The 27,956-nt window shown below is 47.7% G+C and overlaps 1 protein-coding gene across 1 annotated transcript; it reads right to left on the bottom strand.

Annotated features, from left to right (window-relative positions):
• LOC132836790 (creatine kinase M-type) lies at positions 1 to 27,956 on the bottom strand. The gene is made up of 8 exons (XM_060856261.1): positions 27,854 to 27,956; positions 17,233 to 17,445; positions 15,212 to 15,366; positions 11,705 to 11,837; positions 6,112 to 6,283; positions 2,137 to 2,260; positions 1,027 to 1,216; positions 1 to 416 (listed from the first exon to the last, which is right to left on the bottom strand). Exons 2-8 carry the CDS (start codon positions 17,423 to 17,425, stop codon positions 238 to 240), a joined length of 1,146 nt encoding a protein of 381 aa, XP_060712244.1. The 5' UTR covers positions 17,426 to 17,445; positions 27,854 to 27,956; the 3' UTR covers positions 1 to 237.

Below are 27,956 nucleotides of genomic sequence, written 5' to 3'. Positions count from 1 at the left end.
TCTGGGACCATGTTTTATTGATGTGTGTTGTCAATGTTAAGAGGTGTCTAGGAGCATTTCCACATGACTAAAGCCAACCTTCCATTTCCTCGAGTGATGTAATCTATATCTGAGAGATAAGCCTGTGGCCTAGGTAGTACAAGGGTGAGAAGCTCCCTCCAAAGTTCAAAGTTCATGACCTGTGATGTTCCGAGGCAGCTCAGAATTCCTCTCTGGTCCGCCGCTGCCTCTTCTGGTTTACTTCTGGGCTGGCATCAGGTCATCGATGCTCTTCCCCTTCTCCAGTCGCTTCTCCATCTCGATCATCAGCTTCACGCCGTCAACCACCATTTGGACCTGCTCGACCTCAGAGAAGCCCAGGCGATCAGCGTTGGAGATGTCATAGACACTGCCAACTGCTTCAGTGTCGACACCACCTGACAGGTCAAAGGACAGCAATTAGACTACCACCTGATAACACAAGTGACCAAAAACCACCAGAGAGCCCTGTCGATCTTAGCATATCCCCCAAGTGTCTGAAAGGGTTCATCTGGCAACATTACCTTCATTCAAAGCCAACTCTTTTTCCTATAGCAGCCTCTGCAACAGCTGTTTTGTTTCATGTTACATTTTGGCCATTTATTTTCATGTCAGATAATGTGGCAGCCATTTTGTTCATGTTAGTCACTGTGACAACCATTTTCTTCATGTCGGCCACTGTGGCAGCCATTTTGTTCACGTTACATTTTAACCATTTATTTTCCTGTCGGCCATGGTGTCAGCCATTTTCTTCATGTTGACCAAAATGTGGCAGCCATTTTGGATATGTTACATTTTGGCCATTTACTTTCCCGTCAGCCACTGGGGCAGCCATTTTGTTTATGTCGGCCACAGTGGCATCCATTTTGATCATGTTACATTCTGGCCATTTATTTTCTTGTCAGCCGCTGTGGCAGCCATTTCCTTCTTGTTGGCCGCAGCGGCAGCCATTTGGATGTTGTTGTTGGGGGAAAGAGGGGAGTCAGCGCATTCCCATGGGGCCCTTACCTGTGCCACGCTTCTGCAGCCTCGTCCTCTTGAGGACCTCGTCGAATTTCTCGTGCTTGCACAGGTGAGGGATTTTAACGTGGACACCACCACGCAGCCCAGTGCCCAGGTTAGATGGGCAGGTCAGGACGTAGCCAAGATGCTCATTCCACATAAAACCGCGTCCGGCCTCTTTGAAGATGTCCTCAATCTGCATCACGAAACAACGTTAAGAATGAGGGAATGAATCCCCAGCATCCCACTGCACATCTCAGGCCTTTCGGCCTGACTAGTCTCTTTCTGTTCCCCACTGGAATCTCCTCCCTCCCAATAAACCATGCCTCGGCATAAAACAAAAAACTGCAGATGCAGGAAGTCTGAAACAAAAACAGGAATCGCTGGGGAAACTCAACAGGTTTGACAGCATCTATAGAGAGAGAGAGAGAGAAAACCCAGAGGTAATATATCGGCTCCGGTGACCTTTAGAGTCATCCAGCACGGAAACAGACCCTTCGGCCCATCCAGTCCATGCTGATCATAATCCCAAACTAAACTAGCCCCACCTGCCTGCTCCTGGCCCATATCCCTCCAAACATTTCTTATCCATGAACTTATCCAAATGTCTTTTAAACTTTGTAACTGCACCCACATCCACCCCTTCCTCTGGAAATTCATTCCACATACGAACCACTCTCTGTATAAAAACGTTGCCCCTCACGTCCTTTTTAAATCGTTCTCCTCTCACCTTAAAAATGTTGTGAAATTGCCCACCTTAGGGAAAAAAAACCCTGTCGTTCACCTTACCTATACCTCTTGTGATTGTTAAAAACCTCTATAAGGTCACCCCTCAATCTCCTACTGTCCAATTAAAAGTCCCAGCCTATTCAGCCTCTCCCCATAACCCTTCATAACTCGGCTTTCTCTCTCCACAGAGCAAGTTTCTCCAGTAGTTTCCGTTTTCGGTTTTGAAAGGAAACTTATCAGCTACTTGAGAGATACAAACATGCTGGGCTTCAGGAGAGAGAATGAGAGCCATGTTTAGTCTCAGTGAGGCAGTTTGGACTCTTGCTGTGTCAGGATAGGCCCACCACCGTCGGCCGGCGTCTGACTGATCTGGCCGAGCTATCTTACCTTCTTCAGGCCCACACAGAAGCGTGTGAACACCTCCTTCATGTTGCCACCTTTCTGCATCGAGATGACTCGGAGATGGTCTTCCTCATTGATCCAGACCAAGAACGTCTTGTTGTCATTGTGCCTGGGTCAAGAACCAACGTTCAAAAGCATCAATCCAACCATTCTGACACACCCACCTCCCCGACCTCACCTCCAGCACCATGGACACAGGGGGATATTTTCTTGGTAACATGGGAGGGGGAACTTCCAACACTTCTCTTTTCTCATGGAGTCATAGAGTCACACAGTCATAGAATCATACAGTCATACAGTCATAGGGTTATACAGTCATAGAGTCATAGAGTTATAGAATCATAGAGTCACAAAGTCATAGAATTATACAGTCATAGAGTCATGCAGTCATCAGGTTATACAGTCATAGAGTTATACAGTCATAGAGTTATCCAGTCACAGAGTTATAGAGTCATAGGGTTATAGAGTTATAGGGTCATAGGGTTATAGAATCATAGGGTCACACACAGTCATAGAATTATACTGGCATAGAATTATACAGTCATAGAATTATACAGTCATAGGGTTATACAGTCATAGGGTTATAGAGTCACACTTTCATACAGTCATAGAGTGGTACAGTCATAGCGTCATACAGTCATCGGGTAATACAGTCATAGGGTTATACAGTCATAGGGTTGTACAGTCATAAAGTTATACAGTCATAGAGTCAGAGTTATACAGTCATAGGGTTATAGAGTCACACAGTCATACAGTCATAGAGCCACAGGGCTATATACAGTCATGGGATTATAGAGTCATAGAATCAGAGTCATAGATTTGTACAGTCATAGGGCTATAGGGTTATAGAGTCATGGGTTATACAGTCATAAAGTTATAGAGTCACACTGTCATACAGTCATAGAGTCACACGGTCATAGGATTTTACAGTCATAGAGTCACACAGTCATAGAGTTATACAGTCATACAGCAAGGTAACAGAACCTTCGGTCCATCCCGTCCATGCTGACCATAATCCCAAACTAATCTAGTCCCACCTGCCCACTCCTGGCCCATATCCCTCCAAACTTTTCCTATTCGTGTACAGTACTTTTCCAAATGGCTTTTAAACGTTGTAACTGTACCCACATCCATCACTTCCTCAGGAAGTTCATTCCACACACGAACCACCCTCTGGGCAAAAAGGTTGCTGCTCACGTCCTTTTTAAATCTCTCTCCTCTCACCTTAAAAATACGTCCCCTCGTCTTGAGATCCCCACTCCCAGGAAAGGACACCTGCCATTCCAGTATTTATACCCGTCATGATTTTCTAAACCGCTATAAGGTGACCCCTTAACCTCCTACACTCCAGTGAGAAAAATCCTGGCCTATCCAGCCTCTCCTTATAACTGAAAGCCTTCATATCCAGGTAAATCTTTCCTGCACCCTCTCTGGTTTAATAATCTCCTTCCTATAACCAGAACTGGACACAGTTCTCCAGTAGAGGCCTCACCAACGTCCTGTACAACCACAACATGGCATCCCAACACCAATACTCAAAGGTCTGAGAATTCAAAGCAAGTGAGCTAACTGCCTTCTTACTGTTTCAAGCTCTCACTTCATCCTTCTTTCAGTGTGAACCTTCCTTTCAAAACTAGGCCAAACCCGTACAGTGTGTTGCTGGAAAAGCTCAGCAGGCCAGGCAGCATCCAAGGAACAGGAAATTCGACATTTCGGGCATAAGCCCTGATGAAGGGCTTATGCCCGAAACGTCGAATTTCCTGTTCCTTGGATGCTGCCTGACCTGCTGCGCTTTTCCAGCAACACATTTTCAGCTCTGATCTCCAGCATCTTCAGACCTCACTTTCTCCTCAAACCCCTACAGTGCCCAACTTCCTAAACAGCGACTAATTACCACTCCATGCCCAATATGGGTGTCGGCATTAATACATAATCCAATCATTGAGCCAAACCAGGGCATCTTTGATCTCTGACTACACAAATAATCCATTGAGAAGGCAGTGGAGTGCTGTTCATGTTACCAGTCAGACAGTGGTTCACGGGAACGGATGGCTACCTGAATGCAAATAACCCGTGCTACATTTCGAATTGAGAGCTAGTCTCGGCGATTGTAACCAGTGAAACCATCTTCAATTGTGGTGAATAAAAGCCCATCTGAATGGAAAAGAAATCTACACCCTTCCCTGGGTCTGGCCAATGTGCAGAAGGCTATGGAGGCCATGTCACTGAGTGTCTTTAAGAGAGGTTATCGATGGGCAAGGGGATCGAAGGAAACGGGGAGATGGCAGGAGGATGGGGTTCTGAAACATCACAGCCATGATCAAATGGAGGAGCAGACTCGATGGGGCAAAGGGCCTAATTCTGCTCCTATACCTTATGGATGCCAGATCCACAGGAATGTACTTAACACCTAATTGCCCCCTGAAAAGGCCTGAGCGGGACACGGAACAATCCGTGAAGGGTAATAAGTGCTACCGCTGCCAGCAATACCTAACGCCTCACTCCAGAGCCCACTGTGATGTGGTTGACCACTCTCTCCGAAACATAGACAAAGGAGTGGACCACTCAGCCCTTTGAACCAGTTCTGCCAGTCGATATGACCTTCCACCTCAGTCCCCACTTCCTTCCCCATCGGCTGTAGTCCTGAGAATTGGCCACACTTGGGCTGACCAATCGATGCTGACCTTAGCTAGTGCAGTCCCTTAGACCCAGCCCCAACACCTTCCACTTAAAATGACACCGATGGATGTTCTTAGAAAAGTGTTTGATGGGTGTGTGCGTGTGCATGCGCGAACCTGTGTGTGTATGTGTGCGCGTGTGTGTCTGTTTCTGTGTGTGTGTGTGTGTGTGTGTATGTGTGCATGTGCCTGTTTGTGTCTGTGTGTGTACCTGTGTGCGTAGCTGTGAGTGTGTGTGTGCGCATGCATATATGTATGTGTGTGTGTGCATGTGCACACATGTGTCTGTCTATGTCTATATATGTGTACATATGTGTGTCTCTGTACCTGTGTATGTGGGTGGGTCTGTGTGTGTGTGAGTGAATGTGAGTGTGTTTGTGTACCTTTGTGTGTGTGTGCGTGTGTCTGTCTATGTGTATATATGTGTATATAGGTGTGTGTCTGTATCTGTGTCTGCGTTTGCGTGTGTGTGTGTGTGAATATATCTGTGTGTGTGTCTGTGTATCTGTGTGTGTATCTGTGTGTTATCTATATGTATGTATATATTTGTGCGTGTGTGTGTGCCTGTGTATAACTGTGGGTATGTATATATCTGTGTCTGTCTGTGTGTGTCTATGTATTTGTGTGTGTCTGTGTACTTATGTATATGTATAGACATGTGTGCGTATCTATGTGTGTGTGTGTGTCTGTGTATGTGCATGGGTATGTATATATCTGTGTGTGTGTCTGTGTCTTTGTGTATATGTGTGTGTGTATGTATATGTGTGTGTGTGAATCTATGTGTGTGTGTGTGTGTCTGTGTATGAGCATGGGTATGTATATATCTGTGTGTGTACTGTGTCTGTGTATATGTATATGTGTGTGTGCGTATCTATGTGTGTGTGTGTGTGTGTGTCTAAGTGGAATAATGGGTGGGGGGCAGTGGAAGGGGTGGTGGAAGAGAAGCAGAGAGACTGAGGAAGAGACAGAATCAGAACCAGAGGCAAGAAGTACAACAGGCTCAGCGAAACCCCTGGTGAATTCAGGAGAACTGTCCATATCCTGAGACTGGAGAGATTGTGGACCCTGCTCCCAAAGTGAATGCTAATGAAGGTGAACAGTGTTTAAGGAAACTAAACACAAAAGGGACACAGGGAATGAAATGAGAAAGGGGCCAGGGATAGAGATGGGAGGGATGGGCATTAATACCAGCAGGAATGGTTGGGACGAATGGCCTCTCACTGTGTGTTCGACTCTGGGGGCTATTAGCGTTTGCGGGTTGAACATCTTTGCAATTACTCACCAAATTCCTCTTGCATCAGGCCAGTCGCGGGCCATTCCAGAGGCCAGGAGCAGTGGGGAGATGGGCTTATCAAACAGGAAGTGGTCATCAATCAGCTGCTGCTGCTCGGCGTCAGACATAGTGGACAGAGGGTAATATTTGCCCTTGAGCTCACCAGTCAGGCTGTTGAGAGCTGACGTTAAAACGAGAAACGTTAGTATGGGGGAACACAAAGGCTTACACTCTTCAGGACCAATGCAAGAATGCCAAATTCCAAACAGGCCAATCCCAGAACAGCAAGGGAAAAGCTGCAAGCTCATTGGTCAGCTCTGACTGAATGAGGCATTGTCATGAAGAAAGCAAGGGGATAGGCTGTTAGGAGGGACAGGCCTTGAACATATCCCTTTTGTTTCCAAAGAATGGGCCCCTGTTTTATAGGGACAGGAGGAGGCCATGAGGCTGATCCTTCATTCATAGAGTCATAGAGACGTACTGTGTGGAAACAGACCCTTCGGTCCAACCTGTCCATGCCGACCAGATATCCCAACCCAATCTAGTCCCACCTGCTAGCACCAAACCCTTCCTATTCATATACCCATCCAAATGCCTCTTAAAGATTGCAATTGTGCCTGTGTGTGTATCTGTGTATGTGTGTGTGTATATCAGTGGGTGTATTTATATCTGTGTATGTGTGTGTGTGTGTGTGTGTGTGTGTGTATCAGTGGGTGTATTTATATCTGTGTGTGTGTGTATATGTGTGGCTATATATATATCTGTGTGTCTGTGTATATGCGTGAGTGTATTTATATCTGTGTGTGTGTGTGTGCGCGCCTGTGTACATCTGAGGGTGCATTTTCATCTGTGTCTGTGTGTGTCTGTGTCTGTGTGTGTCTGTGTCTGTGTGTGTCTGTGTCTGTGTGTATATCTGTTTATGTGACGCTCCAGGGAAAACAGCCCCAGACTAGTCAGCCTCTCCCTGTAGCTCAAACCCTCCAACCCTGGCAACATCCTTGTAAATCTTTTCTGAACCCTTTCAAGTTTCACAACATCCTTCCGATAGGCGGGAGACCGTTCAATGAGATCGTGGCCATATTTTGGACTCACATGATTTGAAATTGGCGTTAGGGTAGTGAGTGGCACACTCTGGGTTGTTCAGTCAGTGCTGTCCAAACAGTGAGTTGCAGCTGACAGTCTTTGCCCTGGTTTTGGAAGATAAGGCTGCTTGGGTACAGTCTTTACCCTGCATACTGCAAACAGCCAGTGGAGCCAGTGGATTTCTAATTCAACTAGCCAATGGACCTGGGTGGCATCGCAGTGGCACAGGAATCCACACGTGGCATTGCTCAATTGTACTGCGGCCGCAACATCTTATTGGACTCACAATAGTGCCCCATTAAAGGAAATCTCACACCAACACCCGCATCAACACCAGCAGGAATGAAACCAATCAACACTGCAAATTTCAACTGCGGTGATGAGGGCCCTGTTGTGGTAGTATCCCTACACCAGGAGGCCGGGGTTTACAGTGACTCAGTGGCTAGCGCTGCTGCCTCACAGCACCAGTGACCCAGGTTTGATCCCAGCCTCGGGTGACTGTCTACGTGGAGTTTGCACATTCTCCCCGTGTCTGCGTGGGTTTCCTCCGGGTGCTCCAGTTTCCTCCCACAGGCCAAAGATGTGCAGGTTAGGGTGGATTGGCCGTGCTAAATTGCCCCATGGTGCCTAGGGAAGTGCAGGTTAGGGTGGATTGGCTGTGCTAAATTACCCCATAGTGCCCAGGGATGTGCAGGTTAGGGTGGATTGGCCGTGCTAAATTGCCCCATAGTGTCCAGGGATGTGCAGGTTAGGGTGGATTGACTGTGCTAAATTAGCCTATAGTGCCCAGGGATGTGCAGGTTAGGGTGGATTGGCCATGCTAAATTGCCCCATGGTGCCTAGGGATGTGCAGGTTAGGGTGGGTTGGCCGTGCTAAATTAGCCCATAGTGCCTAGGGATGTGCAGGTTAGGGTGGATTGGCCATGCTAAATTGCCCCATAGTGTTCAGGGATGTGCAGGTTAGGGTGGATTGACCGTGCTAAATTAGCCCATAGTGTCCAGGGAACAGGCAAGCTAGGTGGGTTAACCACGGGAAATGCAGGATTAGAGACATGAGATAAAGGGGTGGGTTTGGGTGGGATGCTCTTTGGAAAGTCAGTGTGGACTCGATGGGCTGAATGGTCTGCTTCCACACTGTAAGCATTGTACAATTCAGGTCCCACCTCCTCCCGGGGTGTGTCATGACATCTCTGAACAAGATGTTTAGCAAAGTATTTTATAAACAACTGTGGCGATGGTTTGAAATTTGGTATTCTTGCACATGTCCTGATGGACGTGAGAGGAAAGAATTCAACAAGACTCGAATTCCTTACCCAGCGAAGTAATGATTATTGTTCTGAGCATACTCTAGCCCAGAAGGAAAGGTGCAAAGTTTCATTCTCATGCCTACTGGTATTCCATTAACGTCACATTATTCAGTATTGCCCATCCCTAGTTGCCCCTCAAGAAGGTGGTGGTGAGTTGCTTTCTTGAACCACTGCTGCAGGGACACCCCCAGGGTGCCATTAGGGAGGGAGTTCCAGGATTTTGACCCAGCGACGTTGAAGGAATGGCCAATATCATCACACAGTCGAGGGACTCAGAATCTCGGGCTAATTGAGTCACGGAGACAGAGGTTGACAGCACGGAAACAGGCCCTTCAGCCCAAAGTGTCCACGGAGCCCAGGTTTCACAATTTAAACTGGTCCCATTTGGCCCATATCCCTCCATACCTATCCCATCCATCTACCTGTCTAAATGTTTCTTACATTATGCTCACCTCCACCATTATCTCCCGTTCCAGGCACTCACCACCCTCTGTGTGAAAAAATTGTCCCTTTGGATCCTTTTGGAGCCCACTCCTCTCACTGTTAACCTACAGGGCGGCACGGTGGCTAGCACTGCTGCCTCACAGTGCCAGAGGCCCGGGTTCAATTCCCGCCTCAGGCGACTAACTGTGTGGAACTTGACACGTTCTCCCCGTGTCTGCGTGGGTGTGCTCCGGTTTCCTTCCACAGTCACAAAGATGTGTGGGTCAGGTGAATTGGCCATGCTAAGTTGCCCGTAGTGTTAGGTAAAGGGTAAATGTAGGGGTGTGGGTGGCGGGTCGGTGTGGACTTGTTGGGCCTGTTTCCACACTGTAACTAATCTATGACCTCTGGTTTTAGACTCCCCTACCCTGTGCAAAAAGATGTTGGCTATCTACCCTGGGAATGCCCCTCATGATTTTATAGACCTCTATAAGGTCATCCCTCAGTCTGCTACTCTCCAGGTGAAAGAAGTCCAAGACTCTCCATATAACTCAAGCCGTCCAGTCCAGGCAGAATGCCAGTACAACTTCCTGTACTGTTCCCGAGTTTAGTGATGTCCTTTCTAGAGTAGGGTGACCAGAAACACACACAATATTCCAAATGCTGGGAGTTGGAGCTCAAATCACACCAGGGCAGATGTTGAAATATCCAGAATTAAAAGCTAATGGAAGCCATAACCAATTATCGGAAAAAACCCGATCTGGTTGAACTTGTTTGAGTTTTTTGAGGAAATAACAAAGAGGATTGATGAGGGCAGAGCGGTAGATGTGGACTTCAGTAAGGCATTCGACAAGGTTCCCCATGGGAGACTGATTAGCAAGGTTAGATCTCATGGTAGTGGTGGAGTGATTTTCAGACTGGAGGCCTGTGACCAGTGGAGTGCCACAAGGATCGGTGCTGGGCCCTCTACTTTTTGTCATTTACATAAATGATTTGGATGTGAGCATGAGGCGTATAGTTAGTAAGTTTGCAGATGGCACCAAAATTGGAGGTTACCTCAGATTACAAGAGGATCTTGATCAGATGGGCCAATGGGCTGAGAAGTGGCAGATGGAGTTTAATTCAGATAAATGTGAGGTGCTACATTTTAGGAAAGAAAATCTTAGCAGGACTTATACACTTAATGGTAAGGTCCTAGGGAGTGTTGCTGAACAAAGAGACCTTGGAGTGCAGGTTCATAGCTCCTTGAAAGTGGTGTTGCAGGTAGATAGGATAGTGAAGGCAACGTTTGGTATGCTTTCCTTTATTGGTCAGAGTATTGAGTCCAGGAGTTGGGAGGTCATGTTGCGGCTGTATAAGACATTGGTTAGGCCACTGTTGGAATATTGCGTGCAATTCTGGTCTCCTTCCTATCAGAAGGACGTTGTGAAACTTGAAAGGGTTTAGAAAAGATTTACAAGGATGTTGCCAGGTTTGGAGGGTTTGAGCTACAGGGAGAGGCTGAACAGGCTGGGGATGTTTTCCCTGGAGCGTTGGAGGCTGAGGGGTGACCTTATAGAGGTTTACAAAATTATGAGGGGCATGGATAAGATAAATAGACAAGGTCAGAACTGGAGGGATAAGGATTAGGGTGAGAGGGGAAAGATATAAAAGAGACCTAAGGGGTAGCTTATTTCACTCAGAGGTTGGTGCGTGTATGGAATGAGCTGCCAGAGGATATGGTGGAGGCTGGTACAATTACAACATGTAAGAGGCATTTGGATGGGTATATGAATAGGAAGGGTTTAGAGGGATATGGGCCGGGTGCTGGCAGGTGGGACTAAATTGGGTTGAGATATCTGGTCGGCATGGACGGGTTGGACCAAAGGGTCCATTTCCATGCTGTACATTTCTATGACTCTATGGTTCACTAATATCCTTCAGAGAAGGGTATCTGCCAACCTTACCCAGTCTGGCCTGACATGTGACTCCACAGTGGCGTGACTGACTCTTACCCTCCCTCTGAGCAACTGGGGATGGGCAATGAATGGTACGGACATCCACATAAATAAACATGTGTTTTTTTAAAAAATCGCAATGATATGGGACTATGAGGTGAAGATGTTCCCACATCGCTACCTGAGGAGGAAATGATGGGCGAGTGGTATTATCACCACAGTGTTATTTAAGAGACCCAGATACTGTTCTGGGGGCCTGGGTTTGAATCCTGCTGCAGCAGATGGTGGGACTTTGAATCCAGTACCTATCTGGGATTAGTGAACCAGATGGGTCACCAGATGGAGGGGGTGGACAAAGTTTAAAAATCACCCAATACCAGACTATAATCCAACAAGTTTATTTGGAAGCACTAACCTTCAGGCCACAACCACCTGATGAAGGAACGTCGCTCCGAAAGCTAGTGCTTCCAAATAAACCTGTTGGACCATAACCTGGTAATGTGTGATTTTTAGCCTTCAGGGAAGGAGACTGCCATCCTTACCTGGTCTGGGCCTACACGTGACTCCGGACCCACAGCAATTTGGCTGACCCCTTAAGTGGCTCCTGGGCAACAAATGGTGGTCTACCCAGCGACGCCCTCATCTCTCGGATGAATAATAGCAACCAAACCTCACTCCCCCGGCCCTTCAAGGGGCAGGGGAACGGTGACTGTGAGATCGAACGCTGATAAAGTTGAAGCCTGTGGGTATTTGACCCTGGTGCCCCCTCCCTCCCATCACCCTCAGCCCTGAATCCATCACCCCGCCCCACCCCTGCCCCCAACCCCAGCCCAGCGCCCCCTGCTGACCTACCATTTATACTGAGTTTCTCAATGAGACGGCGTTCTCCCCGGCTGCAGTGAGGTGGCAGCGCAATGCCCTTGATACTGCGGCCAGTTCGGACCCTGCTGCTCAGCACGTAGTTGGGGTCAAGGTCATCACCGCCCTGTGCAATGTGGAAAGAGACCAGATCAGCCATGGGGAGGCACTGTTACGGTTAGAATGCAGCTCAGGCACTCTTCATCCATGTGTCTAAAACAAACACAAACCCCCCCCCTAGAAGCCACCCTGACCCATAGATGAAACACAGGGACAAACTACTTCAGACACTGGACTCTGTATTGAAAGCAACAATTACTGGAGATCACAGCGTTCAGATGGCATCCAGGGACAGAGAGCAAGCTAACGGTTCAAGCCTAGACTCTATGGCTGCTGCCTGAATTTGTTGATCTCAGACCTGCAGATGTACTGAGTTCAAACTACAGCCAGTCGTGAACACAGCCCAGTCCATCCCCAGCATCCCATCCACTGACTCCACCTACACCTCCCCACTGCCTCGGGAAAGCAGCCATCATCATCAGAGAGCCCTCCCACCCCGGTTAGACCCTCTTCCACTGGGGCAGAAGGTACAAAGACTCAAACACATGGACAAACTTCTTCCCCGCTGTTATCGGACTTCTGAATGGACCTCTCAAAATCTAAATCTAATGTTGATCTCACTCTTGGAGTACCATCTCTGCAGCTGTCAGACTGTATTCCTCACTCTGTTCTATCAGCCCCTGATCTTTCTAGTGTACAATCTGCCTGTACCGTACGCAAAACAAGACTTTTCACTAGATCTAGGTAAATCAAATCAAATCATGTCCCCCAAAAAAGATTTGCAGACAAGAAAACACCAAAACACACAGAAAAACACTACACTCAAACACACAGAAAAACACTAGACTCAAACACACGGAAAAACACTACACTCAAACACACGGAAAAACACTAGACTCAAACACACAGAAAAACACTACACTCAAACACACGGAAAAACACTCCACTCAAACACACGGAAAAACACTACACTCAAACACACGGAAAAACATTCCACTCAAACACACGGAAAAACACTACACTCAAACACACGGAAAAACACTAGAGTCAAACACACGGAAAAACACTAGGCTCAAACACACGGAAAAACACTACACTCAAACACACGGAAAAACACTAGAGTCAAACACACGGAAAAACACTAGACTCAAACACACGGAAAAACACTCCACTCAAACACACAGAAAAACACTCCACTCAAACACACGGAAAAACACTACACTCAAACACACGGAAAAACACTAGAGTCAAACACACAGAAAAACACTAGACTCAAACACACGGAAAAACACTAGACTCAAACACACGGAAAAACACTCCACTCAAACACACGGAAAAACACTACACTCAAACACACGGAAAAACACTAGAGTCAAACACACAGAAAAACACTAGACTCAAACACACGGAAAAACACTAGACTCAAACACACGGAAAAACACTCCACTCAAACACACAGAAAAACACTCCACTCAAACACACAGAAAAACACTACACTCAAACACACAGAAAAACACTAGACTCAAACACACGGAAAAACATTACACTCAAACACACAGAAAAACATTCCACTCAAACACACAGAAAAACACCAAACACATAAACACAGAAAAACACTAAACACACACAAAAACACAAACCACAGAAAAATACTAAACACACAAAAATACACACACTCAAAACACACACAAACACACAAACTCACAAACGCCTACAGTTTGGGTCCTTTGGAAAACTTCTTCACTTTTGGGTGCTTTTGAGTGAAGCAAAGATTCCCCCCCCACCCCACCAACTGCCCCCCCACTCCCCTCCCCCTCCCCCTCGCCAACATACATACACAAATGGACTAAAACTAAGATCTGATGGAGATGGCCAGATAAAGGAGTCCTGAGCTGTGATTTTATTCAGATGGGGCCATTGATCTCCCTCAGGTCCTGTCTTTAAAGCTCAAGGCAGTAATTGTACAAATACATGACGTGGAGGGGCCGGTGTTGGACTGGGCTGGACAAAGTTAAAAATCACACAACACCAGGTTATAGTCCAACAGGTTTAATTGGAAGCACTAGCTTTCGGAGCGACGCTCCTTTATCGGGTAGCTAGTGGAGCAGGATCATAGGACACAGAATTTTTTGTAAATCCTGCTCCACAAACACCTGATGAAGGAGCGTCGCTCCGAAAGCTAGTGCTTCCAATTAAACCTGTTGGACTATAACCTGGTGTTGTGTGATTTTTAACTTGGTCCAAGTGCAGGCATTTACCAAACAGTGCTTTCCAGAAAAATCCACACATTGTCAGTCCCCAAGACTGAGCGGGTACATCATTGGGGAGAAAAGTTGTGGGTTAACTGGATAACTCTCTCAACAAGTGGGCAGAGGGGTGATGGGCCAAGTCATTCCACTATGCCAGGCTGGGCTGGTCATTACCTTCATTAAAGACTGGAGACAATTCTGGTTCTTTTTCATGGGGGGTGGGGGGCAGGAGTGTGGGTGCCACTGGCTGGGTGCAGTGTTTATCACCCGCCCCCTCCCTAATTGCCCCCTTGAGAAGGTCGGGGTGAGCGGTCTTGAACCGCTGCAGTCCCTGTACTGTGGGTTGACACCCAATGCCCTCAGGGAAGTGATTCCAGGATCTTGACCCAGTCACACTGAAGGAACTGCGATATATTTCCAAATGGGATTGGTGAGTGGAGGGGAACCTGCAGGGGCTGGTGTTCCCATGTATCTGCTGCCCCTTGTCCTTCTGCTGAAAGTGGTGCATGAGCAGCAATATGGAGCTGTTTGGTTTGGAGAGGCTCTTTTGGTGCATAGGCACTGTCCCTACCCCAGGACCAGGAGAACGTGGGTTCAAATCCCACTTACTCTATAGGATGTTTAGATTAGATTACTTACATACAGTGTGGAAACAGGCCCTTCGGCCCAACAAGTCCACATCGACCCACCGAAGCGCAACCCACCCATTCCCCTACATTTACCCCTTACCTAACACTACAGGCAATTTAGCATGGCCAATTCACCTGACCCGCACATCTTTGGACTGTGGGAGGAAACCAGAGCGCAAACACGGGGAGAACGTGCAAACTCCACACAGACAGTCGCCTGAGGCGGGAATTGAACCTGGGTCGCTGGCACTGAGAGGCAGCAGTGCTAACCACTGTGCCACCGTGCCGCCCACTAATGTTACCACAGAGATGTGTGGTAACATCTCTGACCAGGTTGGCTAGAAACCTCCTGGACCGGTTGGGCTGAATGGCCTCTTTCTGTGTGGAGGTTTTTCTGTTTATGCGAGTCTGTCGGGTCTGGTGACAAGAGACCAGTAAATATCAGACCAATTTCACTTCAAATCTCAACGCTGATCTGTCTACACGCCCGAAGCACCATCCCTCCAGCTCCCAGTGAGAGAGGACAGAGGTGGGTTTAACCAGCCGCACGGCCTGGTACAAACCTTCAGGTTCTCATGGTTGAGGTCAGTCTTGTGCTTGTCTGTTGGTTTGTAGCCACCGTGACGATCCTGAATGACGGGGTCGAAGAGGGCCTTGAAGACATCGTAAGATTCCTCGTCCCCAGCAACACAGCCCACGGTCATGATGAAGGGGTGACCTGAGGGACAGTGAGAAACCCTGATATTATCCATCCCGCAACAGCATGGGCTGGTGTTCCGATCGACGTGATGCTCACTGACTGATGATACCAGATTTCACAGCAGGGGTAGGCTGCTCTACCCTCTACCTCAGCTCCCACACCACCTTTTCATCACCTGATGAAGGAGTGTCGCTCTGAAAGCTAGTGTGCTTCCAATTAAACCTGTTGGACTGTGTGATTTTTAACTGTGTACACCTCTTAGCAGCAAGACTTCTGAATTAAAACTGCTCAGCAACAGAACAATCATGTACAGCACGGAACAGACCCTTCGGTCCAACTCGTCCATGCTGACCAAGTTTCCTGAAATAAACTAGTCCTCTTTGCATACATATCCCTTTAAACCTTTCCTATCTATGCACTTGTCCAAATGTCTTTAAAATGTTACAATTGTACCTGCATCTACCACTTCCTCTGGAAGTCCAATCCACCCTCTGCATGAAATGGTTGCCCCTCAGTTCCCTTTTAAATCCTTCCCCTATCACCTTAAAATACACCCCCTCCCCCAACCCAGGGAAAACGTCTTTGCTATTCACCCTGTTCATGCCGACGATCTCCAGGGACAGTCAGCTGTTCCCTAATCTCCCCCATCTGACAGGAGGAACCTTCCACTCCACTGACTGTCCTAATTGTCCCTTAAGTTTAGATTGTCGACAATTTTCTCAAATCCAGCATCTGACACACGATGCTAACGGATCAGAGGATCTCAAACAAGCACAACTCTTAGAGAGAAGACTTTTCCCTTTATCGAGCTGAGACTCTTGAGTCTCTGATCCATTTTTCTAGATGGTACAACCTCAGTGTAGTACATTCTCACTACCTGCCCTGTCCAGACCCATGGACAACCAGACGTTGCAATGGGTTCGCCACTTGTACTGCCCTGTCCTCCAAGGAACAGGGGTGGTCAAGTGACAATGTCGCAGAGTTTAGTCATCTGGAAGCAAAGGCCAACCGTCTGGGGATAGGGTTTCAATCCCACTGTGGGACCTGAATTCAGAAAAACTCTGGAATAAAATGGTAGCCATGACACAGACGGTCGTTTTAAAAATCTGGGTGACTCCAGACAATGTGGTCAACTTCTAAGTGCACCCTGGGTAATTAGAGACAGGCAACCAATGCTGGCCTTACCATCCATAATTACTAAAAGAGTCTACTCTCCTAATAGGTCAGTTAGCAAGGGATGTCGTCAAGTAACACTCCAATGTTATGATCTTTAATGACCAGCTCCAACAACAGAAAAGCTAACCATCACCCCTCAATGTTTACTGCAGAATCCCCCACTATCAATGTCTAGGGATTGACTGAGCTATATCAATGGTGTGGAAGTGCCAGTGTTGGACAGGGGTAGACAAGGTCAGCAGCCACACAACACCAGGCCACAGTCCGATAGGTTGACTTGAAATCACAAGGTATCAGAGCGCTGCCCCTTCATCAGCTGACGTGACTTCAAACAAACCTATTGAATTATAACCTGGTGTCTTGTGACCTCTGACTTCAGCCACATCGATACAAGGGCAGGTCAGAGACTGGCAATCCTGCAGCGAGTAACTCACCTCCTGACCGCACCCCCCCCAAAGCCTGTCCAACATTGACAAGGAAGGAGTCTGGAAGGTGATGGGATACTCTGCACTTTGCCCTGGATGGGGGCAGCTCCAACAACACCACGAGAAGCTCAACACCATCCAGGACAAAACAGCCCCCGGCATGATTGGCACCACGCCCACAAACGTCCCCTCCCTCCACCACCGACGGCCTGCAGTGACGGTGTGTACCAACTACAAGGCGCGCTGCGGAAAGTCGCCAAAGCGCCTTTGCCCGTCCTCTCACCTGGATTGTCCACTCCGGTCTGGATTACATCGTCAAGGGTGAAGCCACTGGGAGTCTCCTTCTCGCGGAGTTGTTTGTAGATATCAAGGGTCAAAGCCTTGGCCATGTGGTTGTTATGTTTGCTGAGGTCAGGAAACTCTTCCTCTGCTGTATAGTTCAGCTTCCATTTGTTGTGAGTGCTACTGAAAGGCATGGTTGCAAATTGACCAAGTCCTGAAACACACCAATCAGAATGGGAACAGAGCCATCAATAGGCGAGAAAAATAGACAAGCTCCTCAATAAATTCATACTCTCCAATTCCCAGTACCATTCCTCAGGCAGTAAAAGAGATGTCGAGGTTGCAAAGAGTACAGGGTCAAACGACATAGGTGATGGGAACAATTTAGGGGATCTATTTGCTTATTTTTTTTACAGCATTTTGAAATGAACTGCACGTGCATTTTGATTCAATCCCAATGTGGCTCATTGGTTCGATTTGATTTATTGACCCGCGTACCTACGCACAGTGCAAAGCTTTGTTTGTGAGCTTTACAGGCAGATCATTGTGAGCAAGGACATACAGATCATAGGGTGAAAAAAAAACAACTTGGGCAGGGTGAGGAATACAAGGTACACCTGAACAGATTGTACGGCTTTTATGTGTGTTTCACGAAGGTGAATTCACTGTAATATGGATGATGAAACTTTTAAAACATATGTTGGCTGTATTCCGATTACATCATCAACACTTTAAGCGCTGTTTCTAAAGCACACTTTTCCTATAAAGCAGGGTTCCATAGTAGTTGGCACTGCTGCCTCACAGCGCTAGAGACCCGGGTTCAATTCCTGACTCAGGCGACTGACTGTGTGAAGTTTGCACGTTCTCCCCGTGTCTGCGTGGGTTTCCTCCGGGTGCTCCAGTTTCCTCCCACAGTCTAAAGATGTGCAGATTAGGTGAATTGGCCATGTTAAATTGCCCGTAGTGTTAGGTAAAGGGGTAAATGTAGGATCGGGTCAGTGTTACAAAAGAACTGACTGTATTCTAACACAAATTAGCCCAACCCTCTGCCTAACTCTTAAGCTAAAACAAAAAGCCCCGTCAATCTCCACTTGAGGGTGTCTCACATTTGCCACAATTAAAAATAGCACGCTTTCTTGCGGACAATAACTGCACAGGGCAGGACCAACGTTATTTGAGGTAAGGGAGGTCCATTCGTCAGTCTAATAATGGCCGGGAAGAAGCTGATCTTGAATCTGTTAGCACGTGTGCTCCATCATCTGCATCTTCTGCCTGACAGAAAAGTTGCTGGAGGCCTCACCTTTCCGACAGCCAGGACCTTACCTCTGCAGCCAAAAGAGACACGTGCAGGCATCAAGCATTTTTTGAGTGAAGTGAAAAGGGGTACCTTTTCCATGGCAACACCTCGGCCAATCGGAGTTGACATGCCAACCAATCGGCACCCTTTCCCAACACAATATAGGCTGCCACTTGTTATGGGTCGTGAGAGTGGTGCTAGAAAAGCACAGCAGGTCAGGCAGCATTTGAGGAGCAGGAGAATCGATGTTTCGGGGCATAAGCCCTTCATCAGGAATGAAGAGAATATGCCTGAAACGTCGATTCTCCTGCTCCTCGGATGCTGCCTGACCTGCTGTGTTTTTCCAGCACCACACTCTCGACTCTGATCTCCAGCATCTGCAGTCTTTACATCCTCCTACCACGTATTGTGGACCAGGCCAGACCCCCTCAAAACAATCCAGCCCAGACCCTCACTTTGTGTGTTGTTGTAAGCAAGTGGATATTCCAGGAGCGATGCAGCTGGCCCAACCATTTAGTTTTAAACCAAACAGAATTTATTTACAGGATTACCGAATGAAACACAAATAAAAGAGAACAGAACGCAGAATAAGTTAACCTCTCCAAAAGCCCATTCGATCATCCCAGCTTAATGATGCTGTTCCCAATACGTGCAACAATCCCCATTAACACCCCCTAGGCACAAAAGGTAAAATCCAACACAGGGTCTTCCAGGAGAGAGGTCAGAGAGAGAGAGAGAGGGAGGATTAGCATGGAGCTGCTTCTGTGGGTCCAGCAGCTTTTATCATGTTACAGTTACAAACCAAACCAAACCAGACCAGACCAGACCAGACCAGACCAGAGAGAAGCAGAGCTGGGAGTACTGGATGCTCCCCTTTCATTGGATAAGTGTCTTTTTTTTACAACTTGAAAGCCTGTTGCCTGAGGCAGTATCTGTTAGTTATAATCAAACTGGCCCTAAAACTCTTCAAATCCAGACTTTTTGGAGTCTGTGTCATTTACAAACTCTCTGCAAAAAAAAAAAGCCAAGGACAGTGTAACCTTGTTAAAGGAGGAGCTTCATCACATGCTGGCTTTGAAATTTGGCACTCTTGCAATGTGTCCTGATGAGTTGGAGAGAAAGGTTAGTCAAGTGTTGCAGGAATCTAGGGCAAGGGGACTCTAACTGGAAGTCAAAAGCAGACTGGAAAATCAAACCAGAAACTGTGGGTGCTGGAAATCCGAAACAGAAACCGAAATTGCTGGAGAAACTCGCCAGATCTGTGGAAAGAAACAACCCTTCAGCAGAACTTCGACCAGAAACGTGAACTGTCCCTCTCTCCGTCTCTCCACAGAAACTCGGCAGGTCTGTGGAGTGACGGAGAGAGAAACAGCTCACGTTTCTGGCTGAAGTTCTGACGATGGGTCAGTGGGGTCAAAATGTGAACTCTGTTTCCCTCTCTCCACAGTTGCTGCCAGACCTGCTGAGTTCCCCCAGCAATGTCCATTCGGGAGATATTTATCCAGCCAAGTTCCTTCAGATTTTATTCATAAGGCCTTTCTTGCGATGTTGGCATCGCTGGACAAGGTCGGCATTAGTTACTGACCCCTAATTGCCCCTTGAATGGAGTGGCTTGCTGAGCTATTTTTAGGGCACTTAATAGTCAGCCATATTGCTGTGGGACTGGAGTCACATGTAGGCCAGACCAGGTGAGGATGGCAGAATTTCTTGCATAAAAGTGACATCACTGAGCCAGATGGATTTTTACAACTATCGATGACAATTTTATAAGGGAAGTCTCCCAGCATTGCACTTTCTGAACCACAAGGAGCGACAAGATTTCAAAATAGAATTTTCCAGCAATATGAGGCTGGTACAATTGCAACATTTAAGAGGCATTTGGATGGGTATATGAATAGGAAGGGTTTGGAGGGATATGGGCCAGGTGCTGGCAGGTGGGACTAGATTGGGTTGGGATATCTGGACGGGTTGGACCGAAGGGTCTGTTTCCGTGCTGTACATCTCTATGGCTCTATTGTGGCACAATGTCCAGGTTATATCACGCACAGCGATGGCACACAATTATTGCCCGGAAGGAAAAGTGCAATTTTTAATCGGGCAGACACAAGACACCTGAAGAGGAGGTTGATGGAGATGAGTTAGGCGGAAGGTGGGGGAATTTGGATTAGAATACCAAACTGCCCATTGCGTGTAGTGTCCCAATCTCTGAGCCAGGAGCCCTGGCTCCAGAGGTGCGCCATAACATCTCTGATCAACAACTAACAGAAGATCTCACCAAACTGACTGCGGCCATCATCAACAGACTCAAAGGTCCTTCTCTTGGTTTCTAATGGATGGCCTCTGCCGCATGATCTAGAGACTTCCCCAAAACAATCCAGGGACAAAAGCAACAGGGAGAAATCAAAATTTGGGATGTCCTTTCTCAACTGGTCCTGGAGACATTGTAGGGATTCTATGATTCTAGCCAGTGTGGAAACACTCAGCCCAACAAGTCCACAGTGGACCTCCTCAGCGAGAGGATTGTGTACAGTTCTGGACACCACGCTATTGGAAGTACTCATCGGTGGGAGGACAGAAGCGCTTTACAAGAATGGTTCCAAAGATGAGGAACTCCAATGATGAGGATAGATTGAAGAAATTGGCACTGTCCTCTCTGGGGCTTTTCGAAACAATGAGCAGGCTGGAGAGAGAAACCGTTCCTGCTTGTGAAAGACACAGGAACCCGAGAGCAAAGATTTAAAGTAACACATAAATGACTCAACGTTGCCCCAAAGAAAAGCTCACATCTATCCTTTCCCACTTTTGCAATGCAGCTAATTTACGCAGAGCCACCTCCCACCAACAGCAATCAGCTGCTCTGTTACCCTGATATGGAACGATAGAGAAATGTCTGTCAGTGCGTTAGGGAGCACCCCTCTGCCCTCTTCCAAACCAACACAGTGTAAACCCTTCCGTCCAACTTCCTCCGATCCACCTGACGAAGGGGCAGTGCTCTGAAAGCTTGTGATTTCCAACAAACCTGTTGGACTATAACCTGGTGCGGTGTGGCTTCCGACCAGGGGGATAAGGGGCAGCAGATACATGGAAACACCACCCCCTCCCCCCCCACCCCTGCAAGTTCCTCTCCCCCTGACTCAGAAATATATCGCCGTGTGGCTGGGTCAAAATCCTGGAACTCCCTCCCTAAAGGGCATGGTGGGTGTCCAACACCGAATTGGGGCAGAAGCGATTCAAGATGTCGGCTCACCTCCACTTTCTCGAGGGGGCAATTAGGGATGGGGCAATAAACATTGGCTCAGCCAAAGACCCATGACTGGATTTTGGTTAAAAACTCAAATGAAGTTCCCGACTTAAAGGATTCTCTCAGACCGTGGACCTCCAGCGTGGCACAGATGTCAATTTAGGCTTGGCATCTAAGTCCTAAAATGGGATTGAATGCATAGTATTCTGTGAGGAAGCCGCGCCAGTTGGTCACACTGGCATATTGCCACCACCTGGAAACATTTAAGCCTCACACCTTTAAAAATATCTTTAAATATCTAAGCATCACATTACAATGACTGCACGCTGTGACTTTAAGTTTAGCCATCTTAACGTCCAATGATAAAAATGATGAATGAATTTTCAAACAACCCGAGAGTATTTTAGGATTATGGAAATGGGGCTCACTTTTAGAAACTACACCCGCAGCTCCTTAGGAAGTGTGTATAAACGGAGTAAATAATGATGCTTCTGCTGTTTAAGTCATTTTTGGCTGCACTGTACTCCCAGAGTTTGCGCCCTCCTCATTGACCTTCCTGAAATTTATTGTCTATCTCAAAGGCCTGCCCTTGACAAGGACTCACAGGTCAACGACCAACAACAACTGCTTGCCTTTATATAGCACCTTTGATGAATGTCCCATGCTGCTCCACAAGGAATGCTGCCAGTTGACTCTGAGTCACGAAAGGAGATACTAGAACAGGAGACTAAACTTTTGGTCATAGAGGTCAGTTTTAAAGAGAGAGAATGTGAGAGCAAGGGGGGAGAGAGAGAAAGAGAGTGAGAAAGACAGAGAGAAAGAAAGAGAGAGAAAGAGAGAGAGAGAAAGAGAGAGAGAGAAAGAGAAAGAGAGAGAGAAAGAGAAAGAGAGAAAGAAAGAGAGAGAAAGAGAGAGAGAGAAAGAGAGAGAGAGAGAAAGAGAAAGAGAGAGAGAAAGAGAAAGAGAGAAAGAAAGAGAGAGAGAGAGAGAAAGAAAGAAAGAGAGAGAGAGAGAGAGAGAGAAAGTGATGGAGAGCTGGACAGGTTAAAGGATAGGAATTCCAGAGCTCAGGACCTGGTTACTGAAGGAACAGCCGCCAATGCAGTGATTAAAACCAAGGACGCTGAAGAAAGTGAAATTGACGGAGGGCAGAGATCTCGGAGGTTTGCAAAGTTAGATGGGGTTAAGAGAGATATGGAGAGGTCGGAGCCATGGGAGGGGTTTGAAGACAAAGATTTGACTGTCTAAATTTGTAGCATGGTGGCTCGGTGATTAGCACCGCTGCCTCACAGCGCCAGGGACCCAGGTTCGATTCTGCTCTCGGACGACTGTCTGCATTCTAACATTGTGGGACATTGTGCAGGCTGGGTGGGGTAGGGTGGTGTTTGGATCTTAGTGGGATGGTCTTTGGAGACTGGATGAATATCAGAATGATTTATAGTTGTGTATATATATAGATAATGATATAGAACATAGAAAAATACAGCGCAGTACAGGCCCTTCGGCCCTCGATGTTGCGCCGATCCAAGCCCACCTAACCTACATTAGCCCACTATCCTCCATATGCCTATCCAATGCCCGTTTAAATGCCCATAAAGAGGGAGAGTCCACCACTGTTACTGGCAGGGCATTCCATGAACTCACGACTAGCTGAGTAAAAAATCTACCCCTAACATCTGTCCTATACCTACCACCCCTTAATTTAAAGATATATCATGTTTAACATATCATTACAACTCCATAACACTGTAACCCTTTTGCTATAAATTCTGTGCCATATGGTCATGTTCCCCAACCACCTGATGAAGGGGCAGCGCTCCGAAAGCTAGTGCTTCCAAATAAACCTGTTGGACTATAACCCAGTGTTGTGTGATTTTTAATTTGATAGATGGCTTCCAGGAAGCAGATGAAGGAATTGCTGAAGATAAGCCGGGAGAGAGATAAACGCTGAATGGGTACTAACAGGAAGTGTAAATAATTGAAAGTGTGCTCATTGTGCTGGGAGCAATCCTTACAGAGCAGGAGCTGGGCAGGGTGGGGTGTATGTGACAAACTTGGAAGAATGTGTCAGTTGTCCACATCTCTGGACAGGTTGGTTGGAAGTGATCAGACCCAATCTGTAATTGCATATGTGTCCACTGGGGGGAGCACATTGCCAAGACAAGGCTGTCTGTTCGAACAGTTGGGATCCTGCATTTGCGTAGCACCAACTGAGCAACTTTTAGTGGTGGCAGGGGGGAAGAGTTACTGGCGTAACGTGAGACAACGCAAGTTCGCGGCTCAGCAACATCCCACCGATTACTCCATTGTAACAACGTCCATTCCCAATCTCTGGATTTCATGGGTTGCCCATACTAGCCCCTTGCCCTTTGCAGATGAAAGGGACGGGGTAGGAGTCTCAGCAGAATCAGCGAGCAGCCCACCGTGGATACCATTCAGTCCATCATGCTGGTGTCAGCGCTCTGTAACAGCAACCCCCCACTTCTTTTCCCCCCTCCCCACAATGGCACCAACCTCCCCCCTTCCAGGGAAAATCCATTTCCCTTCAGATATGAATTCCCTTTTCGATTCAACTCCATCACCAATCCTGGTCTCTCTCAGCTGGACAAAACAAAATAATTTGCTCCCCTCCCCTCCCTTCGGTGCATCGCCTAACCCCCTAGTTCTCAAACGTTCCTTTCAGTAAGAATGGGATTCTCCTGTCCTACTCTGACACGATTTCCCCTTCAAGCTACTCCCGACCCTGACCTGGAAATATATCGCCGTTCCTTCAGTGTCCCTGGGTCAGAATCCTGGAATTCCCTCCCTCAGGGCATTGTAGGTCAACCCACCACACACGGACAGCAGCGCCTCAAGAAGGCAGCTCACCCCCACCTTCTCAAGGGGGCAATTAGGGACGGGGGATAAACTCTGGGCCCAGCCAGGGACCCCCACATTCCATAAGTGAATAAAAACACCCCTTTGCGGTCTGGATACCCCTTCCCAAAGGAATACCTTCTCTAATACCTTCCTGCCTTCTGTTGTCCCTTTGGCAAAACTGGTTCCCCATCCTGCCCTCCCCCCTCTTACTGTCGATCCCACATTTAGGGTGGCTCAGTGGTTAGCAGTGCTGCCTCACAGCACCAGGGATCCCGGTTCAATTCCCATCTCAGACAACGGCCGGCATGGAGTTTGCACATTCTCCCCGTGTCCGTGTGGGTTTTCTCCCACAGTCCAAAGGTGTGTAGGTCAGGGTGGATTGGCCGTGCTAAATTGTCCCATAGTGCCCAGGGATGTGCAGGTTAGGGTGGATTGGCCGTGCTAAATTGCCCCATAGTGCCCAGGGATGTGCAGGTCAGGGTGGATTGGCCATACTAAATTGCCCCATAGTGCCCAGGGATGTGCAGGTCAGGATGGATTGGCCATACTAAATTGCCCCATAGTGCCCAGGGATGTGCAGGTTAGGATGGATTGTCCGTGCTAAATTGTCCCATAGTGCCCAGGGATGTGCAGGTCAGGGTGGATTGGCCGTGCTAAATTGTCCCATAGTGCCCAGGGATGTGCAGGTTAGGATGGATTGTCCGTGCTAAATTGTCCCATAGTGCCCAGGGATGTGCAGGTTAGGGTGGATTGGCCGTGCTAAATTGTCCCATAGTGCCCAGGGATGTGCAGGTCAGGGTGGATTGGCCGTGCTAAATTGTCCCATAGTGCCCAGGGATGTGCAGGTCAGGGTGGATTGGCCATGCTAAATTGTCCCATAGTGCCCAGGGATGTGCAGGTTAGGGTGGATTGGCCATGCTAAATTGTCCCATAGTGCCCAGGGATGTGCAGGTTAGGGTGGATTGGCCATGCTAAATTGTCCCATAGTGCCCAGGGATGTGCAGGTCAGGGTGGATTGGCCGTGCTAAATTGTCCCATAGTGCCCAGGGATGTGCAGGTTAGGGTGGATTGGCCGTGCTAAATTGTCCCATAGTGTCCAGGGATGTGCAGGTCAGGGTGGATTGGCCGTGCTAAATTGTCCCATAGGGTCCAGGTATGTGCAGGTTAGGGTGGATTGGCCGTGCTAAATTGTCCCATAGTGCCCAGGGATGTGCAGGTCAGGGTGGATTGGCCGTGCTAAATTGTCCCATAGGGTCCAGGTATGTGCAGGTTAGGGTGGATTGGCCATGCTAAATTGTCCCATAGTGCCCAGGGATGTGCAGGTTAGGGTGGATTGGCCGTGCTAAATTGTCCCATAGTGTCCAGGGCTGTGCAGGTTAGGGTGGATTGGCCGTGCTAAATTGTCCCATAGTGCCCAGGGATGTGCAGGTCAGGGTGGATTGGCCGTGCTAAATTGTCCCATAGTGCCCAGGGATGTGCAGGTTAGGGTGGATTGGCCGTGCTAAATTGTCCCATAGTGTCCAGAGATGTGCAGGTTAGGGTGGATTGGCCGTGCTAAATTGTCCCATAGTGCCCAGGGATGTGCAGGTTAGGGTGGATTGGCCGTGCTAAATTGCCCCACAGTGCCCAGGGATGTGCAGGTCAGGGTGGATTGGCCATGCTAAATTGCCCGCAGTGTTAGGTGAAGGGGTAAAATGTAGGGGTATGGGTGGGTTGCGCTTCGGCGGGTCGATGTGGACTTGTGGGGCCGAAGGGCCTGTTTCCACACTGTAAGTAATCTAATACATGACTCCCGGCTGGGATCCAATTGGATTGGATTTGGAATGTGGGGATCTCAAGCGATTGTGATTCCCACCCCCCCCCCCCCCCCCACACACACACACACTTTGGGGATCTGGTGGAACCCCGCTCCAAACCAACTGGGGTCCAACCTGACATTGAGACAGGGTCAAGCAGAAAGTGACGATCCAACCCTACATTCACTGGGAAACCCAGGCGCAGACTTGCACACACTGCCCTTTGCGGGAAAACTGCGGGATCAGCAAAGTTTCCGACGATCTTACCGCTCCCCAAGGCTCGAAGAGCGAGTTGGCTGTTTCCTGGGAACCGTCTCACTAGATGGAACATCTCAGAAAGGGGAATGATTCAATTTAGCACGGCCAATCCACTCTGTGTGTGTGTGCTCCTTGCTCCCAGCGCCTCAAGCTCTGACTGATGGAGTCTGGGCGCAGGAGGTTGACAGGGAGAGTTTGACCCTGTCCCAGGCGTAGACCATTTCAGGATATATATATTTTTTAAAAATAAGGAAACATCGGTCAAAAAATTCAATATAAATCGAAATGAAAGTTGGAGATTGACCCTGATGGTTAGAATTGTATTCAAAAGAGATATTGGAAAACTCTGGGGAGGTACAAATTGTATTTGGAATCGATTTTAGAATTATTAAAATTAAGACAGACAAAAGTTTAAATGCTATTAATTTCTTGATGAAAAGTTGACACGGCGCAGCGATCCCAAATTCTCAAGTTTGTAGTTTATCCGTTTTCAAAAAATTCCCAAATTTGAAACCTAAGCAGCGATCCCAAATCCTCAAATTTGTAGTTTATCAGTATCCAAAAAAAATCCCAAATTTGAAACTTAAGCAGCGATCCCAAATCCTCAAATTTGTAGTTTATTCGTATCCAAAAAATTCCCAAATTTGAAACTTAAACAGCGATCCCGAATTGTAACTTACTGTCCAGAATTCCCCACTCTAAAAGTTAAAATTTCCAAACGCTTCCAAGTTTTAAAAAACAACTGTCGATTATTCCGAATTTTAGGACAGTCCAAACTTTCCCGGTTTTTCAGTGCCGCTTTAAAAAACTGAAACATCGCCCGAAATTCCCAAGTGTGTGCCTGGAGGGGGGGGGGGGGGGGGGTGGAAAATCCCAAATTTAGACACTGAAGCGTCCAAACTCTCCCGTTTAAAATCGAAACTCCTCAATCCTAAGCCTTGAAACGCCCAAAGTCCCCGGTGTTTGTAACTTAGTTTCAAACAAAACATTCCCAATTTTAAGTTAAACGGTGTCGAGAGATTCCCACACCCTGCGCCCGACTTAACGCGGAGTAAAATCCTGGCTGCAGCTCCCGGTAAGTGGGTTTTGAAAGTGCCAGGTGAATGCAGTTCCCCTGGGTGTTGGGGGTGTGCTGGACACAAGGGAAGGTGCTGTGCACAGAGTTCCTTACCTGCTCCAGGTGTGTGTTCCTCCCTGTGGTCCTGACACCTACCGCTACAACAGTGAGCCAGGATGGACACAGCCTCGACAGCTCCTTTTATACACCTCAAGGC

This window comes from Hemiscyllium ocellatum, chromosome 47 (genome assembly GCF_020745735.1).
Source record: "Hemiscyllium ocellatum isolate sHemOce1 chromosome 47, sHemOce1.pat.X.cur, whole genome shotgun sequence".
Lineage (NCBI taxonomy): Eukaryota > Metazoa > Chordata > Chondrichthyes > Orectolobiformes > Hemiscylliidae > Hemiscyllium > Hemiscyllium ocellatum.
The sequence above is the reverse complement of the archived record's forward strand: the minus strand, read 5'-3'. Positions and strand labels throughout refer to the sequence as shown.